The sequence below is a fragment of the Hipposideros armiger genome, unplaced genomic scaffold (genome assembly GCF_001890085.2).
Source record: "Hipposideros armiger isolate ML-2016 unplaced genomic scaffold, ASM189008v1 scaffold_1342, whole genome shotgun sequence".
NCBI classification, from domain to species: Eukaryota; Metazoa; Chordata; class Mammalia; order Chiroptera; family Hipposideridae; genus Hipposideros; species Hipposideros armiger.
This window is the reverse complement of record NW_017732692.1, coordinates 167664-187522: the sequence shown is the minus strand read 5'-3', so window position 1 is coordinate 187522 and position 19859 is coordinate 167664. Positions and strand designations below refer to the sequence as shown.

General features: G+C 52.6%; 1 protein-coding gene across 1 annotated transcript in view; it reads right to left on the bottom strand.

Moving 5' to 3' along the window:
* The window catches only part of LOC109377252 (obscurin-like), a 42481-nt gene extending 22882 nt beyond the window's left edge, over positions 1–19599 (bottom strand). The window contains exons 1-9 of the mRNA XM_019633536.1: positions 19552–19599; positions 15378–16398; positions 13849–14118; positions 13446–13706; positions 12358–12666; positions 11629–11895; positions 10773–11048; positions 10004–10279; positions 9161–9436 (exon numbers count right to left, since the gene is read on the bottom strand). Of these exons, the coding sequence (XP_019489081.1) occupies positions 9161–9436; positions 10004–10279; positions 10773–11048; positions 11629–11895; positions 12358–12666; positions 13446–13706; positions 13849–14118; positions 15378–16362 (2920 nt within the window). The 5' untranslated portion in view covers positions 16363–16398; positions 19552–19599. The remainder of the gene's footprint in view (positions 1–9160; positions 9437–10003; positions 10280–10772; positions 11049–11628; positions 11896–12357; positions 12667–13445; positions 13707–13848; positions 14119–15377; positions 16399–19551) is intronic.
* Positions 19600–19859: the final 260 nt, after the last annotated feature.

Sequence of the window (19859 nt, the reverse complement as noted above, 5' to 3'; positions counted from 1 at the left end):
AACGTCCTCCACAACTAGACTGAAGAACAAAACGACAGCAACTTGTCTGTTCCCCTTTCCCCGATTCCCCAGCACTGTTCCCTTCCCCCCAATTCCCCAATAAAAATCTTTAAAAAAAAAAAAAAGGAACTAGATCCAGAGATGAAAGGAATAAAGAACAACAAAAACAACCAAAAAAACCACACCAATTAATAAAATGGCAACAAGCACATTTGTATCAATAATTATGCCAAGTGTAAATGGACTAAATGCTCTAATCAAAAAACACAAGATTGCAAAATGGTTTTAAAAAACATGACCCATCTATATGCTGCCTATAAGAGACTCATTTCAGATCGAAAGACACATGGACTGAAACTGAAGGGATGGAGAAAGATATTCCATGCAAATAGAAAGAAAAAGAAAGCTGGAGTATGAGCAATACTCATATCAAACAAAATAGACTTCAAAATAAATAATGTAAAGAGAGACAAAGAAGGACATCACATAATTTCAAAGGGCTCAGTCCAAGAACAGGATATAACAGTTGTAAATATCTAAGCACCCAACATAGGAGCACCCAAGTATGTAAAGCAAATGTTAATAGATATAAAAGCAAAAATTAACAGTAATACTGTAATAGTTGGGGGCTTTAATACTCCACTTACTTCAATGGATAGATCACCCACACAGAAAACTAATAAGGAAATAATGGCTTTAAATGCCACATTAGACCAGTGTGACTTGATAGACACTTACAGAGCATTTTATCCAAAAACTACAGGTTACACATTTTCCTCAAGTGCACATGGAACATTTTCCAGGATAGATCAAGAGCTATGCCACAAAACAAGCCTCAATAAGTTCAAGAGGATTGAATTATATCAAGCATATTTTCTGACCACAAAGACATAAAACTAAAAATCAACTATAGAAAAAAAAACAACAGGAAAAAACACAAATATATGGAAATTAAACAACATGCTTCTAAATAACCAATTGATCCAAGAGGAAATAAAAAACAACTTTGAGACAAATGAAAATGAAAACATAACCTTACAAAATGTGTGGGATGCAGCAAAAGAGGAAAGTTTATAGCTATACAGGTTTACCTCAAGAAGCAGGAAAAATCCAAGTAAACAATCTAAATTTAACCTAAAGGAACTACAAAAAAAGGAACAAACAAAACCTGAAGTAGGCAGAAAGAAGGAAAAAATAAAGATCAGAGTGAAAAAATAAATGAAATTGAAACTAGAAAAGCAATAGAAAAGGTTATTGAAACTAAGAGCTGGTTCTTTGAGAGAATAAATAAAATTGACAAGCCTCTAGTAAGACTCATCAAGCAGAAAAGAGAGAACACAAATAAATAAAATCAGAAACAAAAGAGGAGAGATTACAACGGACAACACAGAAGTACAAAGGATCATTAACGAATACTATGTACAATTATATGCCAACAAATTCAACAATCTAGAAGAAATGGATAAATTTCTAGAAACATACAGCCTTCCAAGACTAAATAAGAAAGAAACAGAGCACCTGAACAGATTAATTACTATCAATGAAACAGTAATCAAAAATCTCCCAACAAACAATAGCCCAGGACCCAACAGCTTCAAACATTTAAAGAATTATAACCTATTCTTCTCAAACTAGTCCAAAAAATTTCAAGAAAAGAGAAGGTTTCTAAGGTCTTTTTACAAGGCTACCATCACCCTGATTCCAAAACCAGACAAAGGCATTACAAAAAAAGAATATTATAGGACAATATCCCTGATGAACATAAATGCCAAAACACTTTTTCTTTAATTAAATTTATTTGGGTGACAATGGTTAGTAAAATTACATAGGTTTCAAGTGTACAATTCTGTAATACATCATCTATATATCACATTGTGTGTTCACCACCCAGAATCAGTTCTCCTTCCATCACCACATATTTGACCCCCTTTACCCTCTTCTACCATGTCCCCCCCCCCTGGCCCCCTGGTAACAACGAAACCGTTATCTGTGTCTATGAGTTTTCATTCTTTGTCTTGTTCCTTTGTTGTTTTCAAGTTTATATCCCACATGAATGACATCATATGGTTCTCAACTTTTTCTGTCTGACTTATTTCACATAGCATAATAATCTCAAGATCTATCCATGTTGTTGCAAATGGCAGTATGTCATCTTTTCTTATGGCAGAGCCAAAATTATTAACAAAATACCAGCAAACTAAATTCAACTGTACATTAAAAGGATCATACACCATTATCAAGTGGGGTTTCTACCAGGGGTGGTTCAACATCTGCAAAACAATTAATATGCCACACCACATAAACAAAATGAAGGATAAAAATCATATGTCAATAGATGCAGAAAAAAGCATTTGAAAAAATTCAACATCCGTTTATGATTAAAAAAAAAAACACCTCTCCACAAAGTGGATATAGAAGGAACTTATACTTCAACTTAATAAAGGCTATACAGAGCTAACATCGTACTCAATGGTGAATACCTGAAAGCTTTTCCTCTAAGATCAGGAACAAGACGAGAATGCCCCCTCCTACCACTGTTACTCAGTGCTGGCCACAACAATCAGACAAGAAAAAGGAATAAAAGGCATCCAAATTGGAAAAGAAAAAGTAAAACTGCCACTATTTGCAAATGTCATGATACTACATATAGAAAACACTAAAGAATCCACAAAAAAAATAATAGAATGAATAAAAGAATTCAATCAAGTAGCAGGATATAAAATTAATATAAAAAATCCATCACATTCCTATACACTAATAATGAACAATCAGAAAAAGAAATTAAGAAAACAATCCCATTTATAATTGCATCAAAAAAAATACCAAGGAATAAACCTAAGCGAGGAGGTAAAAGACCTGTACTGTGAAAAATATAAGACAATGAAGAAAGAAATTTAAGAAGACACAAATAAATGGAAGGATACACCATGCTCATGGATTGTTAAAATGACCATTCTACTCAAAGTAATGTACAGATTCAATGCAATTCCTATCAAACTACCAATGACATTCTTCTTAGAACTAGCAATGAAATCAAATTTATATGGAACCATAAAAGACCATGAATAGCCAAAGCCATCCTGAAAAGGAAGAACTAAGTTGAAGGTATCAAGGTCCCTGATATCAAACTACTACAAAGCTGTAATAATCAAAACAGTATGGTATTGGCAAAAAAAAACAAAAACCAGACACACAAGTCAATGAACCAGAATAGACAGCCCAGAAATATACCCCGTCTTATATGATCCACTAATTTACAACAAAGAAGGCAAGAATATACAATAGGGTAAATACAGTCTCTTCAAAAAAATGGTGTTGGGAAAACTAGACAGATACATGCAAAAAAATGAAACTGGACCACTCTCTTACACCATATACAAAAATAAACTCAAAATGGGTTAAAGACTTAAATGTAAGACCTGAAAGCACAAAACTCCTAGAAGAAAACATAGGTAGTAAACTATTTGACATTAGTTTGAGTAAAATCCTTTTGGATATATCCCCTCAAGCAAGAAAAACGAAAACAAAAATAAACAAGTGGGTCTTCATCAAGCTGAAAAGCTTCTGCACAGCAAAGGAAACATCAACAAAACAAAACGACAATCTACTGAATGGGAGAAGATATTGGCCAATGATACATCCAATAAGAAGTTAATATCCAAAATTTATAAAGAACTCATACAACTTAACACCAGAAAAACAAACAATCCAATTAAAAAATGGGCAGAGAACCTGAATAGATTTCTCCAAAGAGGACATACAGATGGCCAAAAGACACATGGAAAGATGCTCAGCATCACTAATCATCAGGGAAATGCAAATCAAAACCACAATGAGCTACCACCTCAACTCCTGCCAGAATGGCCATCATCAATAAATCAACAAAGAACAAGTGTTGGGGAGGATCTGGAGAAAAGGGAATCCTTGTGCACTATTGGTGGGAGTGTAAATTGGTGCACCACTATGGAAAACAATATGGAGGTTCCTGAAAAAAATTAAAAATATAACTACCACATGTCCCAGCGATTCCACTTCTGGGTATTTATCTGAAGAAATCCAAAACACTAATTCGAAAAGATATATGCACACCTATGTTCATTGCAGTGTTGTTTACAATAGCCAAAATACGGAAGCAATCTAAGTGCACATCAATAGAACGACTGGATAAAGAAGAGATGGTACATATACACAATGGACTATTACTCGGCCATAAAAACGAATGAAATCTTACCATTTACGACAACATGGAAGGATCTAGACGTTATTATGTAAGTGAAATAAATCAGGCAGAAAAATACAAATACCATATGGTCTCATTCATATGTGGAATCTAAAGAATAAAACAAACAAACAAAATAAAACAAAAACAGACTCATGGAAACAGAGACCAAAGGGATGGTTACCAGAAGGGAGGGCGTGGGCGACGGGTGATAAAAGTGAAGGGGAGGGCCAGCCGAGTGGCGCCCTGGTTAAGAGTTGGCTTGGGATGCCAGCTCTGAGCAGCAGGGCCCTGGTTCGGATCCCACATGAGGGCCAGTGACGCTGTGCCCTTTACAGCTAAGATGGTGAACAACAGCTCGACGTGGAGCTGGGCTTTCGTGAGTCACCGGTGATGGTGTGGGCTGCAGTGGGGCTGGCCAGCAGTGGGGCGTGAGCTTTTGTGAACTGCTGTGAGCCTCTGTGAGCGGCCGTCCAATGGCTGGCGAGCGACTGCCTCACCCAGGAAAAGCTCAATGATAATACCAACATGGGCCGGTGAAGCGACATCCTCCACAACTAGATTGAAGAACAAAAGGACAGCAACTTGTCTGTTCCCCTTCCCTGATTCAATAAAATCTTTAAAAAAAAAAGTGAAGGAGAATATAGTCAATAATATTGTAATAAGTTTGTATGGTGACTGGAACTAGTGGGACAATTACACTGTCAAGTATAAAAATATCAAATTACTATATTGTAAATAAACACTAAACTAAGTTTTTCGGGATTTTTTAGATTTTTTTTTTAATTGGGGACTTGGGGAGGGGAACAGTGTTGGAGAATTGGGCAAGGAGAACATTGTGTTTTTCCAAGTCAAGTTGTTGTCCTTTAATCTTAGTTGTGGAGGGCACAAGCTCAACTCTAAGTCCAGTTGCCACTTTCAGTCTAGTTGGGGGGGGGGGGGGAGGGGCGTAGCCCTCTATCCCATGCAGGAGTCGAACCAGCAACTTTGTTAGGAGCACATGCTCTCACCAGCTGAGCCATCCTGCCACGTGTTGGCAGCTCAGCGGCAGCTCAGCTTGGGCGCATCTCACTGGTGGGAATCAAACTGGCGACCCTGTTGCTCAGAGCTCATGCTGTTAACCAACTGAGCCACTCGGCCGGCCCCTAAACTAAGTTTTTAAAAGTGGGACAACTCAACTGTCTACTAGTTGATGAAAGAATAGACAAAATATGGTCTATACATATAATGGAATATTATTTGGCCACATAAAGGAATGAAATACTGACATATACTATGCGTGAATGAACCGTGAAATTATTATGCAGAGTAGAAACAGCCAGACACAAATAGCCACATATCACATGATTCTATTTAAATGAAAGCAGGCCAATCCACAGAGGCCAAAAATGGATTAGTGGTTGCCAGGGGCTGGGAAGGGGAGAATGGGAGTGACTGCTATTGAGTTCAGGGTTTCTTTTTAGGGTCATGAAAATGTTCAAGAATTAGACTGTGTTGTGGTTGTACCGCCTTGTGAATATACCAAAAATCTTGGAAATGCACACTGTAAAATTGAATTAGTCATTCAAAAAAACACAATCGCTGGACGGACATGGACTAAAAGTCACCCCTCATGGGTGTGGGCACACTCAACACCACCAGTCCAAGCTCCCCTTTGTTGCTGACTGTGAAGCGACACGGAGAGATGAATCTACTGCTTTAAAAGCTGACCCATCACACTGGCTGCTTTTCATCACGCATTACAGGTGTCTTTTTTTTTTTTAACTAAAATGCAGCGTGATGGTGAAATAATGAAATACCCAAACATTCTAGCACTTCTATGTTAACAAAGACCTGCCTAAGGCAAGTGGGTGGAGCACAACCAATTGCATGTTCTTAAGTAAAAATATCTTCAGGACAAAAAAAGGTAGGAAGTGCCATTAATGGCACATGAGAATCCCTGTCATGTTATACATCAAATTCACTCACTGGAAACTAGCGGTTTGGGCTTCACTTTGTCACCAAGGACTCCTCTTCCTACTCCTCTTCCTCAGGCAGGAGACATCGGCCCGAGTGTCCAAAGTGGGTGGCAGGCCCCCAGTGGAATGAGAGTGGATGGCTATTATCTTAACAGTAGTATGTCAATTTCATGTACATCAAAGGAAAACAAAATTAGCTTCTCCAATGCAAACTGCATAAATTGTTAACGAAGGCTTAGAGAGGCATCTTAAAATTTTTCAAGAAGATAACCAACAGAAAGCTCTATGTAAAGACCACCAGTTTGGGGTGAAACCTTGGTGGCTTGCAGGACTCAGCCCTCACTGCGCAGCCACACAGAACCCTATGGCCCAGGTGGAAGAGCATCACCTCTCGTCTGTATAAAAGTGACAAAACTGCATAGGCCTGTGAAAATACAAGCCAGTGTGCCCTGGTTTTGAGTAGAGTGTCACTAAGGACAAACCTCAGTTTGAGAAGTTGGCCTTAACAACCTGGCACGGGTTCCTGCTCAGCCTCTTGCACGACCCTCACACACTGCCAACCGCTGACATTCAGAACTTTCCAGACACCCTGACGCACACACACTCCCTGGAGTGTCGCCTTCCACACTCTTGGGTTCATCCTCCGGGACCAGATACGAGGACCCTGCTGCCTGGGCCTCTGCCCCATTCGCAAGCTCAGTCTCCTTGCCTGCCTACCTCGTCCCGAGAACCCCAGTCCAACCGCCACAACGTGCCTTGCAGGGGGTGGCCCACGCCGTTGCACATGGCAGGGACAAGCTGATGGGGCAGTCCGCTCAGCACAGCCCTAGGAGTTCTATTACCACCCACTTCACAGATGAGGAAACTGAGGCACAGAGGGCTATAATAAGAGGTCCAGGGTGGCCGTAACAAATGTTCACAAACGGGCTTTAAAAAATAGGTATTTTTCCTTTCCCGGTTCTGGAAGCTAAAAGTCCAAGATCAAGGTGTCACAAAGGCGTTCTCTCTGCCCCTTCCAGCTGCTGGTGCTTCAGGTGTCCCTGGGCTTGTGGCCACATCAGCCCATCTCTGCCTGTGTCTGTGTGTCAAAGCTCCCCTTCCTTTATCTATAAAGACCCCTGTCATTGGATTCAGGGCCCACCTAATCCAGCATCAGTTCATCTGGAGATCCTTAACTTATGACATCTGCAGAGACCCCCTTTCCACATACAGCCACAATCTGAGGTTCCAAGTGGGTGTGAATTTCGGGGAGACATGACATTAACAACTTGCCCAAGATCACCCAGATGTTAAGAGGCATAAATGAGGTCTGACCCTGTCCACACTCTGACTCCTCCACAGCCAGCCTCGAAGAGGGCGTCAAAATCAGGGCACAGCCACTCTGGTGTGGGCGTGGACTGGCCCACAGCACAGCACCCTCAGCACACCCACCTCCTCCATCCTCAAAGTCCTACTGCAGAGGCAGGAAGGCCAGGGGCTCAACCTTCACAAACTGCCTGGAGCAGGGTGTGGCCGTGGGACGCACACCAGCCAGGAGGGGTAAGGGGGAACCTGCTTCAGGCTCCTAGGAGAGTGTCTGTCTTCCAAAGAAAAGAAACAGCTGCAATGCTCTGTGTTAGGCAGGAATGCCCCAAAACCCCTGCCCCACAAAGTGTACACAGCTTCCCCCAGCTATTCCACCAAATGCTAATCCAGGCGCTGCTGTAAATGGATTATGCAGAAGGAATTTAGGTCCCAGGTAAACTGAGTCTTAGCTCATCAAAAGGGAGATGGTCCTGGATGGGCCTGACCTAAACTGGTGAACCCTGGAAGGGAGGGGCTCTTCCTGGCCAAAGATTCAAAGCACGAGAGTGATTGGACATAAGGGGGATTCTCCATGGCTGGTCTGAAGACGGAAGACCCATGTGCAAAGGGCCAGGAGCGGCCCCCAGCTGCCAGCCAGCCAGAAAACAGCCTCAGATCTGGAACCACAGGAAAGGAATTCTGCCAACAACTTGGATGGGCTTAGAAGAGGAGCCCCAGAGAACTCAACCCGTGGCACGTGGATTCCAGCCTTTAAGACCCTGGGCAGAGAGCCCAGCCACACCATACCTGGACTTCTGACCTACAGAATTGTGAGCCAATCAACAGGCATTGTTTTAAGCCATTGAGTTCATGATAATTTGTTGCACAGCAGTAAAAACAAAAACAAAAAATTAAAAAATAAACATCCCTTTCACGTTCTTCCTGTCTTGAAAGTGACGGCTGGAGCTGTGAAAGCCATTTTGTGATCATGAGGTGATAAGCATTAGGGAAAAAAAAGGTAACATGCTCAGGATGGCAGAGAATTAGAAAAAGACAAAGCCTGAGTCCCTGTGATGTTCCTGTTGGAAGAGGTCCCAGATGAGCCACTAGGGTCTACTTCTCCACCCCATTGGAATCAGGCTGGCCATACTCCTAGCTTTTTGCAACAGGACACAGAGACCGTAACATTCTGGAACAGCTGAAAACAGACATTATCCAGCCCTGTAGCATCTACTATTCCCTCGGGGGAAGCCAGCCACCACGTGAAGGAGCCCCGGCTGTCCACATGGAGAAAGAGCCCTGTGGGTGAGATGTCACAAGGGGTCTCAGACATAGGAGTGAGCCCAGCCAACATCGCAGAAGAGAGAGCCCTGTCACCCCAGCCAGCCCTACCCACGGGTGCCATCCTAATGGGGCATCAGATGCATGAATGAGGCCAGACTGCCTCCTCCTGTCCTAGTCGAAACCATGTGAGCAGAAATGAACGATCCCCACTGAGCCCTGACCCACGGAATCATGACAGTAACCAATTGTTCTTTTGGGCTTCTACGTTTAGGGGGTGTTTGCTACTTGGCACTAGAAAACTGATTGAAAGAGCCCAGATGAAGCTACTGAGTGCTTTCTCCTGCCCTTGCCCACACTGAGACACTTCCTCTAGGCCTGTTCCCAGAGTGGTCAAATGTCTGCTTTGTCAACTGACCTGTGACATCCAGGCGGAAGGAGACCCTCTGGCCCCCGGCCTCACAGCTGTACTCCCCGCTGTCCGCCTTCCCCGCCTGCTGCAGCACCAGACGCCGGGTGCAGCCCTTGGCCTCCACGCGCACTTTCGAGCTCCCACTCAGCTTCTTGCCGTCCTTGTACCACGTCACCTCCGTCTGGGCCTGGCCCACCTCGCAGCTCAGCGTGGCACTGGCCCCCGCCTCGGCCTGCACCTCACTGCGTGCCTGCTGCTCCTTGGCAAACACCACCGTGGGCTCTGGGGACAGGCAGGAACGCACAGTCAGAGGCCCCACAGAGGTGAACTCCGGAGCCATGAGAGAGGCTCAGACCCCAGGTAACCATGGGTTCCCTACGGGTCTTTCATAGTCAACTGCAGCAGCACAGCTCTCCCAGGCCTGACCCATGCATGGGGACAGAGGGAAGAGTAGGGGGGTGGCAGAGACCCTCCTGGGGGCCAGGATAGGGCAGAGCAGGACTCAAGAGAATGCATTAGGAGGCCCCAATGGCTTCTAGAAAGAGCCAGGACCTCAGATTTACTGAAATCTAAATCTATCCTGCGGAGGACAATTCCAGCACCTTTTGGGTCCTCTCAGCCTCATTTCATCTTGATAAAAAGAACAAAGACTTTGAATTTCCTTCTCGTCTTGCATTCCTCGTCCATCTCAATGTTAGTTTTGTGGATAATTTCTTTTCACAAATCGAAACAACTGCCCCACCCCTACCATTTACTGAAGAAATGACGGGCCAGGCAGCTCCACCTTGCAAGTGCCAGATGCAACTATACCTGCTTCCCACCCACCAAGCCCAGGAGGTGTGTGCTTACCGCAGACTCGCAGCTGGAAATCTACAGAATGTTCGCCCACGCGGCATGAGTAGGTCCCCTCATCTTGCCTGGTGACTGAGGTGGCCACAAGCAGGTGCCGCGTGCCCACATCCTCCTGTGAGAAGCGTGAGCAGGAGCGGCTGAGCTCTGCACCATCCTTAAACCAGCGCACGTGTACGTGGGCCTCCGCAGTCTCGCACTCAAAGTGGGCTGGCTCCCCAGCTGCCACGTCCACACAGCCACCCACCGAGTCCTTGTGCAGAAAAGGTGTGAGCCCTACAAAGGCAGCAAGAGTCAGGGGGCTAGGAGAGCCCAGCGAGCACACCGATGCACTAATGGACAGAGGCACTCAGAGAGTCCGGGACCATGCCGTACCCTGGCCCAGTCCAGACTAGGGACCCCTTCGAACAAGGCTGGCTGCTGACTTCCAAGCACCCAATGCCACCAATTCATAAAACCTCCTCCCAGGGTCCCGCCCCCTACTAAGCAGAGCCCCCACTACCACATTTCCCACAGGTTATGCTGAACCCCACAGGTTACGCTGAGCCCACTATGGGGTCACCTGAACCTACAATCTCCCCCACTCCTGACAGGAGTGACCTGAGCCACAGTCCCCACAGGGTCACCTGGGCCTGCTCCCCACACTAACCCCCCACAGAGAACATCAGCTCCTGGGCGCAGACCCCCTAGATGAGTACAGAACACAAGGCTGTGGCTGTGGCTGTGGCAATGGCCAGGAGGATGTAGACACACATGGACATACACACACCTTGCACCAACAGCTGGTAGGCAATGCGGTCCCCACGGCTGATGCATTCATACAGGCCAGCATCATCTCGCGCCACATCCCGCACCAGCAGTGCCTGCTGCCCTGCTGAAGCCTGCACCTCGTACTTGGGGCCTGGGGGTAGTGCTTGGCCATCCTTGAGCCATGTCACAGCAGCAGCCTGGTCCGATAACTCAGCCAGGAGCTGTGCTTCCTCATGCAGCCGGGCCAGCACCTCCTGCACTGCCACTGGATGCTTGCTGGTCAGCCCTGGGGCCGCTGGAGGCCCCAGCAGGTGGAGAGAGAAGGCATGGATGGAGGAGTTGTGGATAGAGGGAAAGGAGGAAGTGGATATAGTAGACAGAAAGGGAAGGGGACAGATGGTGGAAGGGACAGATGGGAAGCAGACAGAGTGAGAGTGAACAGAGAAGAAAGGGGACGGAGCGGGAGGAGACAGAGGAGAGTGGTTAGAGAAATGGACAGAGAGTACAAGCCGGATATGGGGTTGGGGAGACACAGAGAGGCAAGGAAGCAAGAGACAGGACAAGATGTTGAGCAGGAGAAGGAATCAGAGAAGAGGAGGGAAGAGGGGGAAAAGGGGTGGGACAGATGGAGACATGAGGTCCTGCGTCATCGGGGACCCCAGCCCCTCATCTACTCAAACCCTGTGGCTGGGGCTACCTGCCAGGCTGGGCAAGCTGCCTCTCACACCACACCCCACCATGGGGCCCCACTCATTCAGGCCACACACCCAGCAGCCCGCCTGCACTCTCCAGGAGCCCTGAGGCCTGGGGACCACCATCCTCCTGCTCCCACCCCCAGAGGACACAGATTTCAAAGAGGTCCAGGGTCCCCCTACCTCGGACCTCCATGTGGATGCTGCTCTCGATACCATTGGCCACGAACTTGAGCTCAGCTCCATGCAGACTGGCGGGCACCGAGCAGATGGTGACAGTGTGTCGGGTGCCGTCGCAGCGGATCACATACACACTGCTGGCCTTCAAAGCCTGCCCGTCCAGGAACCACTCACCAGCCGAGGCCGAAGTGAGGTCCACAGAGAAGGTCACCTCACGGCCCTCCACTGCCTCTACCGCCTTCAGAGGTGTCTTCACAGCCAGCTGGGGGACTGCAGGGTGGGGGCTTCAGGAAGGAGCAGGGTCCCTGCCATCCCCTCCTCCTCCTTCCCCAGAGCCTGGGATCAACTGCCCCCTCCTCCAGGAAGCCCATCAGACAGGTGCACAGCAACCAAGAGAGAACACAGGGCTCAGGACTGAGTGGGGACAAGTTAGAGCCACCCAAGATCCCCTCCAGATCCCAGAAACTTGGGGGCAGGGGGGACTGTGCAGTCTGGTCCCCTGGGGCTGGTGGACACAGATAAGTTCCTAAGGAGCTCAAGTCCTGTCTCAGGGTCCCTTCCCCTTCCTACAGAGTAGGCTCCAACAACATCAGGACTCCCCAATAAAGAGGCTCCATGAGTCACTGTGGCCTCGCCAAGGCTGGGCTATGCTCTAGGTCTGGGAGACTCAGCAGTGGGTGCCCCACAGACCATTATCTGGAAGCCATGGGAAACAGAACCTTCCACACTTACCCAGGTGGACGGTCCCCGGAAACTCAAGGTAATGGCTCTGGCCAAAGCTGTTCACAGCTGAGACCCGGAACTGAAAGTCTCCCTCCTCGGTCACGCCAGCCACAGTCAGCTCCGGTGTGGCCACCCACTTGGCCTCATGGCACCGGCTCCAGGTATAGGTGCCCAGTCGCTTCTTCTCCACCAGGTAGCCATCGATGGCAACAGGGCAGTCCCCATGGGGTGGAGGGGACCAGCCAAGGGTCACAGAGCTCTCCGTCCTGGCCTTCACCACAGGGGCCTCAGGGGAATGCAGGGGCGGCTTCCTGGGGACTAGGCAGAGCACAGGCCCATGTCACTGATTGGGGGCCCCTCCCTGAGCCCCAGGTCCAGGACTGCTCTGGAGGAGGGGATCACAGAATCAATGCTCTGATGGTCTGAGATGGCCACATGGGGTGTGGGGGAACGCGGGGAGACCAGCCATGACCCCTGGCCCCATCCTGTGGTCATTTCTCTAGTTGCAGCAGAAAGGGTGCCCTGGCTTTGGTAGCCACACTTGGCCCAGGGCCACCGTGATCTGTCCATGTGGCCTGGAAACAGACACCTTCCAGTTCTCTGCCTTGACTCCATCTGCACACTGGGTTCTTGGTCTGGTCACTGGCTGAGGCAGGTCACAGTGACCCTCCCAAGAGTGCGAGGGCCAGTGTGCAGAGGCATCCCTGTTCCCCAGCCAAGAGCTGGCCCTTTGGGGGCGGGCAAGGTAGGGAACCGCACCCAATCTACAATGTAGACACCGAAGGCCACAGAAAGAAGGTATGCTCACACAAGATGCCCCCCCCGCCCCCATGCACTCCCTCCCCCCACACACACACAGTGCTTCTAGAACAATCTGCACCTTCTAATTTGGTTGGTGGGGTGTGGGGCCACCAAGACTCCCACTTTGCCAATGCTTGGGGTGACCATAGTGAAGGAGGGCTGCAAACAATTCAGGGTCTGAGGGACCCAGAGCTGCAGCCTGGGCAGCCCACTCCCACAACCTCCCTGCAGCTGCTGAGCTCAGGTGGACCCAGTGCTGGCCCTCTTGCAGCAAGGGGTACTCCCCAAGCCCTTACCCAACACTAAGAACTGGGTAGACGTCCTGCAGTCCCCAGCCATGAAAGCCACCTCGCCCATGTCCTCCAGGCTGCACTGGGAGATGGTCAGTGTGTGGCACGTGCCTTCTGTGGTGATGGCCATGCGGCCACCGGCCATCACCTCCTCTTGGTTCCGCAGCCAGCGGACCTGGTCCTCCGGCCTGGCCAGCTCTACGCAGAACATGGCAGTGTCTCCCACTCGCACAGCCGTCTTCCTCGGTAGCTTTCGGGTGAGATTGCCTGGGGTGGGCAGAGCCAGCAGCTGGTCAAACTGGACCCCTGACTACTCCCCACCCCCACCCCTAACCCTCAGCCCCGCTCAGTCTCGTGGGTCTCAGAGCCCCTACTCTGCCCGCCAGTTTCGTGTTCCCCGCCTGCCCACCTCGCACCGCGAGCTCAGCCACAGTGCGGCTGCCCTCGGCCGTCTCGCAGATGTACACGGCGTCGTCGTCGGCCGAGGCGTTGTGCACGGTCAGCCGGCGCTCCGTGCCTGCCTCCTCTATAGCGTACTTGGCGCTGGCCCACAGCCGCGTCTCTTCCTTGTACCACGCGGCCTCAGTGGCTGGCAGCGGCACCTCGCACCGGAATGTGGCCGACCCTTTCTCGTGAACCTCCAGGTCCTGCAGCCGCGTCTTGAAGGGGACTGTGGGCTCTGCGGGGAGAGGGCGAATGAGTGAAGCCGGGAAGCAGGTGGGGAAACCAGAGTGTGGTAGGCGGGGCAGGGGCGAATGAGTGGGGCCGCAGGGTGGGGCTTGGGGCGTGAGTGTGGTGGGCCAGGAAGAGGGCAGGGCAGGAGCAGTGGGGAGGATCAGGGGCGGGGCAAGACAGGTTAAGGGCCGAGTAGGGGGCTGGAGTGGGGGCAGGAGGCCTGGGCAGGAGTTGGAGGAGCGCACGCAGGTCAGGGGGTGGGTAGGAGGACTAGGGAGGGAAGGGAAAGAGGGCAGAGGAGAGGAAAGAGTACTTAAAGGAAGGAGCCCCTTCCCCCCAAATATAAGAAGTCTGGAAGAGAAAAGGAGAAATGAGGCAGGTGAAGCCACAACCCGCACCCCGCTGAGCAGGCCCTGCCGTGGTCCGGGGCGGGCTAGGTCGAGTGGGCTCCCTCCCACGCACATGGCGGGGCAGCAGGACCAGGACCTGCCTGCGAAATCGCTAAGCTCTCTGAGTGCTGGCTGCTGGCCAGGCCCTGCCGCCTCAGGCATCTTCCCTGACCAGCTTCTGAAGGGATCCCTGGGGAGAGGCATTTCCCCCCTCCTCCCCGCCATAATGAGGAAACAGGAAGGCATGCTAAGGTTGATGAGTCTTGTCTGAGATCCTACAGCGGGTGAGATGTGTAAGAAGGTGGAGGCAGGACTCCCAGCACATCGAGAGGCCTGTGTTAGGAGCGAAGAATAACCTGGCCTCCCAACAAAACCTGGTCGTGTTGTCCACACTTGCCTCCAGTGCCCCGGGAAGCCTCTGACCCGGACAGGAGCCCGAGAACTGGCCCACAGCCACCTCAGGCTGCACAGCAGCCTCTGGCCCCGAGGCCTCCGAGGGCTCAGGTTTTGTCCCCGTTCCTACCTCCCTTCCCTCTTAGCCAGGTAAACACCTTAGCATTGGGGAAGAGGGAGGGCCTGGGTCATCCTCACCATGGACAAGGCAGGCTCAGCCACCGGGCAGCCCAACCATCTTCCAGGGGGAGGGAGTGCTGATGACAAAGCGCTTTCTTCTTTACTCGTGTGACTCACAAAGACAAGGGACAGGCTGAGGGTCATCCCGTGCCGCCTGCATTTTGCAGACCAGGAAAGGTGAGAGCTGCAAGGACCTCCAACTCCGCATCCGCTAAGGGACAGACAGGACGCGAGCACGGGGAGGAGCCTGGCCTGCGCTCACCCGGTGACTGTGGCCCAAGTGCACAGTGCCCCAGCTCACCTCGCACGACGACCAGCACAGAGCTGTACGTCTGGCCCACGAGGTTGGACGCCGTGCAGGTGTAGAGTCCGCGGTCCGACTGCTTGCAGAAGAGGATCTTGAGCACAAAGTTCTCCTGCGCGTCCTCGTACACCACGTGTCGCCGGCCCTCGGCCACCAGCTGCCCATCTTTCTTCCACACGGTCTCGGGCTTAGGCTCACCCGTCACGTAACAGCTGAGGCGCGCGTGCTTGCCCTCAGTCACTGTGCAGGTGCGCGTGCCGGCCCCAGGTGGCGAAGCTGGGACGCCCTCCGCCCTCATGGCCTCGCGCCGCTGCTGCAGGTGCGCCAAGAGCACGGCGGTGGAGGCTCCAGGCGGGCCTGCGGTGTCAACGTCCGTGTCTACGGTGAGCGCGGCGGCAGCGCTGGCGGTGCCCAGTGGGTTCTCTGCTCGCACAGTGTAGGTCCCTCCGTCGTGCGGCCGAGCGGCCTGGATGCGCAGCGCACTCGCCTCGCCACTGGCTTCCACGCTCATTCGGGGGGCGTCAGGAGCGCCCAGGCGCCGTCCGTCCTTTGCCCAGCTCACCGCCATAGGCGGCGAGCCGCGCACGCGGCAGCGGAAGGTGGCCTCCGCGCCCTCGCGCACGCGGATGGACGTGGGCCGTAGCAAGAAGTGGGGCGCCTGCTCGGCGCAAGCGGCCTCTGCGTTCACCTGGAGGCCCACCGCCGCAAAGGCCTCGCCAATGGCGTTTCGCGCGCGGCACACGTACTGCCCGCTGTCGCCGAGCGCCAGGTCCAGGATGGTGAGGCGGTACAAGTCTCCGTCCTGAGCCAGGCGGAAGCGAGCACCCGCCTCTATCGGCTGCCGGTCCTTCTCCCAGCTCACCTGCGGCGTAGGGTTGCCTACGATTTGGCAGCTCAGGGTGGCATCCTTGCCTACCGACACCACAAAAGCCTTAGGTCGGGTAAGGAAGCGGGGCGCACCGCTGAACGAAGAGTGATCCATGGTGGGGGGATGGGGTTGACGGGAACGACCTGCGAGCTGGATGGGGAAGGTCATAATGGGGATGAGCTGCTGGTGTGCTCTGAGCCCGCTACCTTTGCCCCACCTGTCCACCTCACCCATCCAGTGCCACTTGGAAAACCCAGCTTCACCCAGGTGGACAACTGCACATGACCCTCCATCTCCCCACCCCCAGACAACTTGGCAGAGGCACGGTGGTCCAGAAGTGCAGATTTGCCTCTTCTTGGGCATTTGAAGTCTGGCTCAACCCTCAAACTGGCTGTCCTAACAGGCGAGAATCTCCTCCCTCTCCCCACAACTTCAGTCCCCCTGCCCGGACTCGGGTCCAGCTGAACACCTGTCCCAGAATACCACACCAGCAGCCAGGCTGCCCGCCTCCCTGTGCAGCATCTCACCGTAGAGCCAGCATCTTTCCCCCACCAGCCATGCTGTACCTGGCCAAGCAGAACAGCCATGTCCCCACTAGGCCACTCAAACTGTCCTAGGTGTCCTGTCCCCTCCCCTCCCCCACACACCTCTGCCTCCTAGAGCCAGAAGCTACAATCTGCCTATGTCTCCTCCACTCAAAGGGGCAGCTCTCTGCACCCCAACAGGGCCTGGCCATGGGAGGCCCACGTTGGGTGCTCACTGCTGGCCTGTCTCCTCTATCTGTAGTACACCAGAAGTCACAGGCTCTCTCGTAGAGCCCTCTGCCTGGCATTCCCCTTTTACCTCCCCTGCCCGTTCTTCCCCCAGGTGACTCCCCAGCAAGCCTCAGGGCCCCAGGGGCACCTCAGACCCCCTTGCCCAGTGGCGCCCATTGACAGGGAACCCTGTACACAGGCCTGTCCCACCTGCAGTTGCCCTGGGCCAGGGCACACCTCACCTCTTCCGGGGTCCCCCATCCCCTCAATTCCTGGGGTGTTATGCTTGTCAGTGAGTGGGGAAGGGATGGAAACCCTGCAGCCAGACAGGCTCCTCCTAACAATGCAGGGACCCCAGCCCACCAGGCTGCCGGGTCCCTCCTTGGGAGAGCTGTCCCTTCCCTTCTGAGCTTGCACAGTCAGCAGTGTGCCTGCAGAGGACAGCAGAGAATCCCCCAGGAAGAGCCAGGGTCCTCCAGGCTGAGAACAGCCAGGCCAGCTAGTTGGACCCAACCTGGAGGGCTGTAGGTGGCCTGGTCATTCTGTGGCTGCACCGACTAGGCATCCTGCATGACAAGGCTAGCACCATCAGTGCTGAAAGCTTCAGGTGACTGTGGCCTCTGCCCATCTTGGGTGGCCCACGGCTGGACCCAGCACAGGTGGGTGAGGTGAGACTGGGTCCCACCTACATGGGGCTTGTGTAAGAAGAGCGAGCACAATGGGTGGGCTGGCCCCAAATGCCTTAACTCCCTCCTCTCCAGGAGCTGGGCCTTTGGCCTCCAGGCACAGGCTGCCCACCACAGGAGAAGCAGCAGTGGCTGTCCTCTGGTGGTCTTTCGTTGTGATTCAGGACCTAATCCCCATTAATCCCCCTCAAGGAGGCTGTGCCTGACGAGCCTGCTGACTCACTGTGCAGTCAGCACCTCTGTCCCCCACCGGCCAACCCTCCCCCCCCCTCCACGAGGCTCAGAGGGCCTGAGAGGATCTGGGCAGGCCACCATCAGAGCCCTGCCTCCATGAACAACCCCTGGGCCTTGGCATCCCTGTGTGAAATGGTTACTTTGACACCAGGTTGCTGGGGACCCTGAGCCCCTAGCTCTTCCCAGTGCACCCCACAATCATGTAGTTAGGGTGTGGGTTACCCAAAGCAGGACATGACATCGTCCCCGTCCCCAGTAGACCCAGAGCGAGTGCCCAAGATGCAGCTCCAAGCTCATGAGTGAACATGTTGGGGGGCACAGCTCCACAGCTCAGGCCTCTGGGGGACAGGGGTAGAGAGGGAGCTCCCATCTCTGCTAGTGCTTAGGGGAGCCACCCCTACCTTTGGCAGGCGTACAGGCCACCCACTGGTCTGACAAGGGTGGGCAGGGACCCCAAGACCTTCTAAGGCCACTAGGAACTATAGCAATGCCCTGCTCCCTGCCATGGCCTGCAATCCTTACCCTCGATGTGGCTGACCCCATGGGGTCCAAGGAAGCTCACCAAGACATGACAGCCTCAGAGCCTCACAGCAGCCCCATCAGGCAGACGTCCTCGCTGGTCAGCAGGGTCAGGTGCCCTGAGCATGTCCCCAAGGACTCCAGAGCCACCCTCATTCAGGCTGAGGGGAGGGGACCATAAAAGGCCACCTCTGGGCACAGGGACACCTGCAACGGCCTCCTCTTCCCCTTGCCACATTGGCAAAAACAGGCCTCAGGAAGGGGACCCTACCAGGTCAGCCCCAGCCCCCCGGAAGCACCACCCCCGTCAGACGCTCGCTTGGGAAGGAGGCTTCCTGTGGACCCCCTCAGAGGCATTTCCCCATGGGCCCTGGCGGGAGCCTCACGCAGGGGCTGAGACCCCTCCCTCCACCTAGGGTCACTCCCACCCCACACCCCACCATGTCCACTTTCTTTTTCAGAACTGGGCCACTCAGGGTCTGCGTGGCCCTGGACCATTTTTCAGATGAGCCAGGGTTCCAGCCTGACAGAAGAACCCCGCCCCCCACCCTGTTGCCCCCACGCCCTTCCAGAAAAGACTCCAAGAGCAGCTCCTGGATCTTCACCCCCCAGGCCCCTGGGCCCCGCTTCCCACACTCCACGGGAAATTCTTTCCTGGAGTCAGGTGTCACTGCCCCTCTGGCTGTCCCCTCCACTGAGCCAACAGGCTCAAAATAGCCCCAGCTGTCAGCGGGCATCCATCTCAGCAGAGCTGGGGGCAGGGCTGGCCAGACCCCCAGGCCATCCTGGAGCAAGCGGTGGGGGGCATATGGTCCCAGCCTCCCAGCCTGGCTGATCCCACTGGACATGAAGGCCTAGCTCAGGTCACCTATGGGGCTGGAATATAGGCCCCCAAACAGGGAGTAGCACAGCTTGGCTAGAACCCCACCCCAGGCCCTTCTGTCTCCTCAGAGCTGTGACCTTCAACCAAGCCACTCTGAGAGAGGGGTAGCACATGGGATGGCCCCTACCCCTGCCCACTCTGCCTCCTCACCTGTCTCTACAGGGGAACTCCAGGTGGAGCCCAGGCCCGGGGTTCAGATGGTGGGGCAGGGGCCACTGGGTCTCACCTCCCTCTGAGGGCCCAGGACTGACACAGCTCCTGCCAGCAGCCCACACTCCGGCCAGTCCTCAGACTGGACAGGGATAGAGGACAGGCAAACACTGTCAGCTGGAGAAGGCTGGGCCCGCCCCCACCCTGCCCCCACTGCCGGCCAGGCGGCCCAGCCCAGCTCCAAAATAGCCTGGCTGTCACTGCCCTGATTGGGTTTCACCCCCCCCCCCCCCCCCCGCCCCAGGGAGGCAAAGGGCAGAGGCTCAGGGTGGCTGGGGGAAGAAGGAAACCTGTCTTCCAGCAATTAGGTGGGTGGGGCGGGGA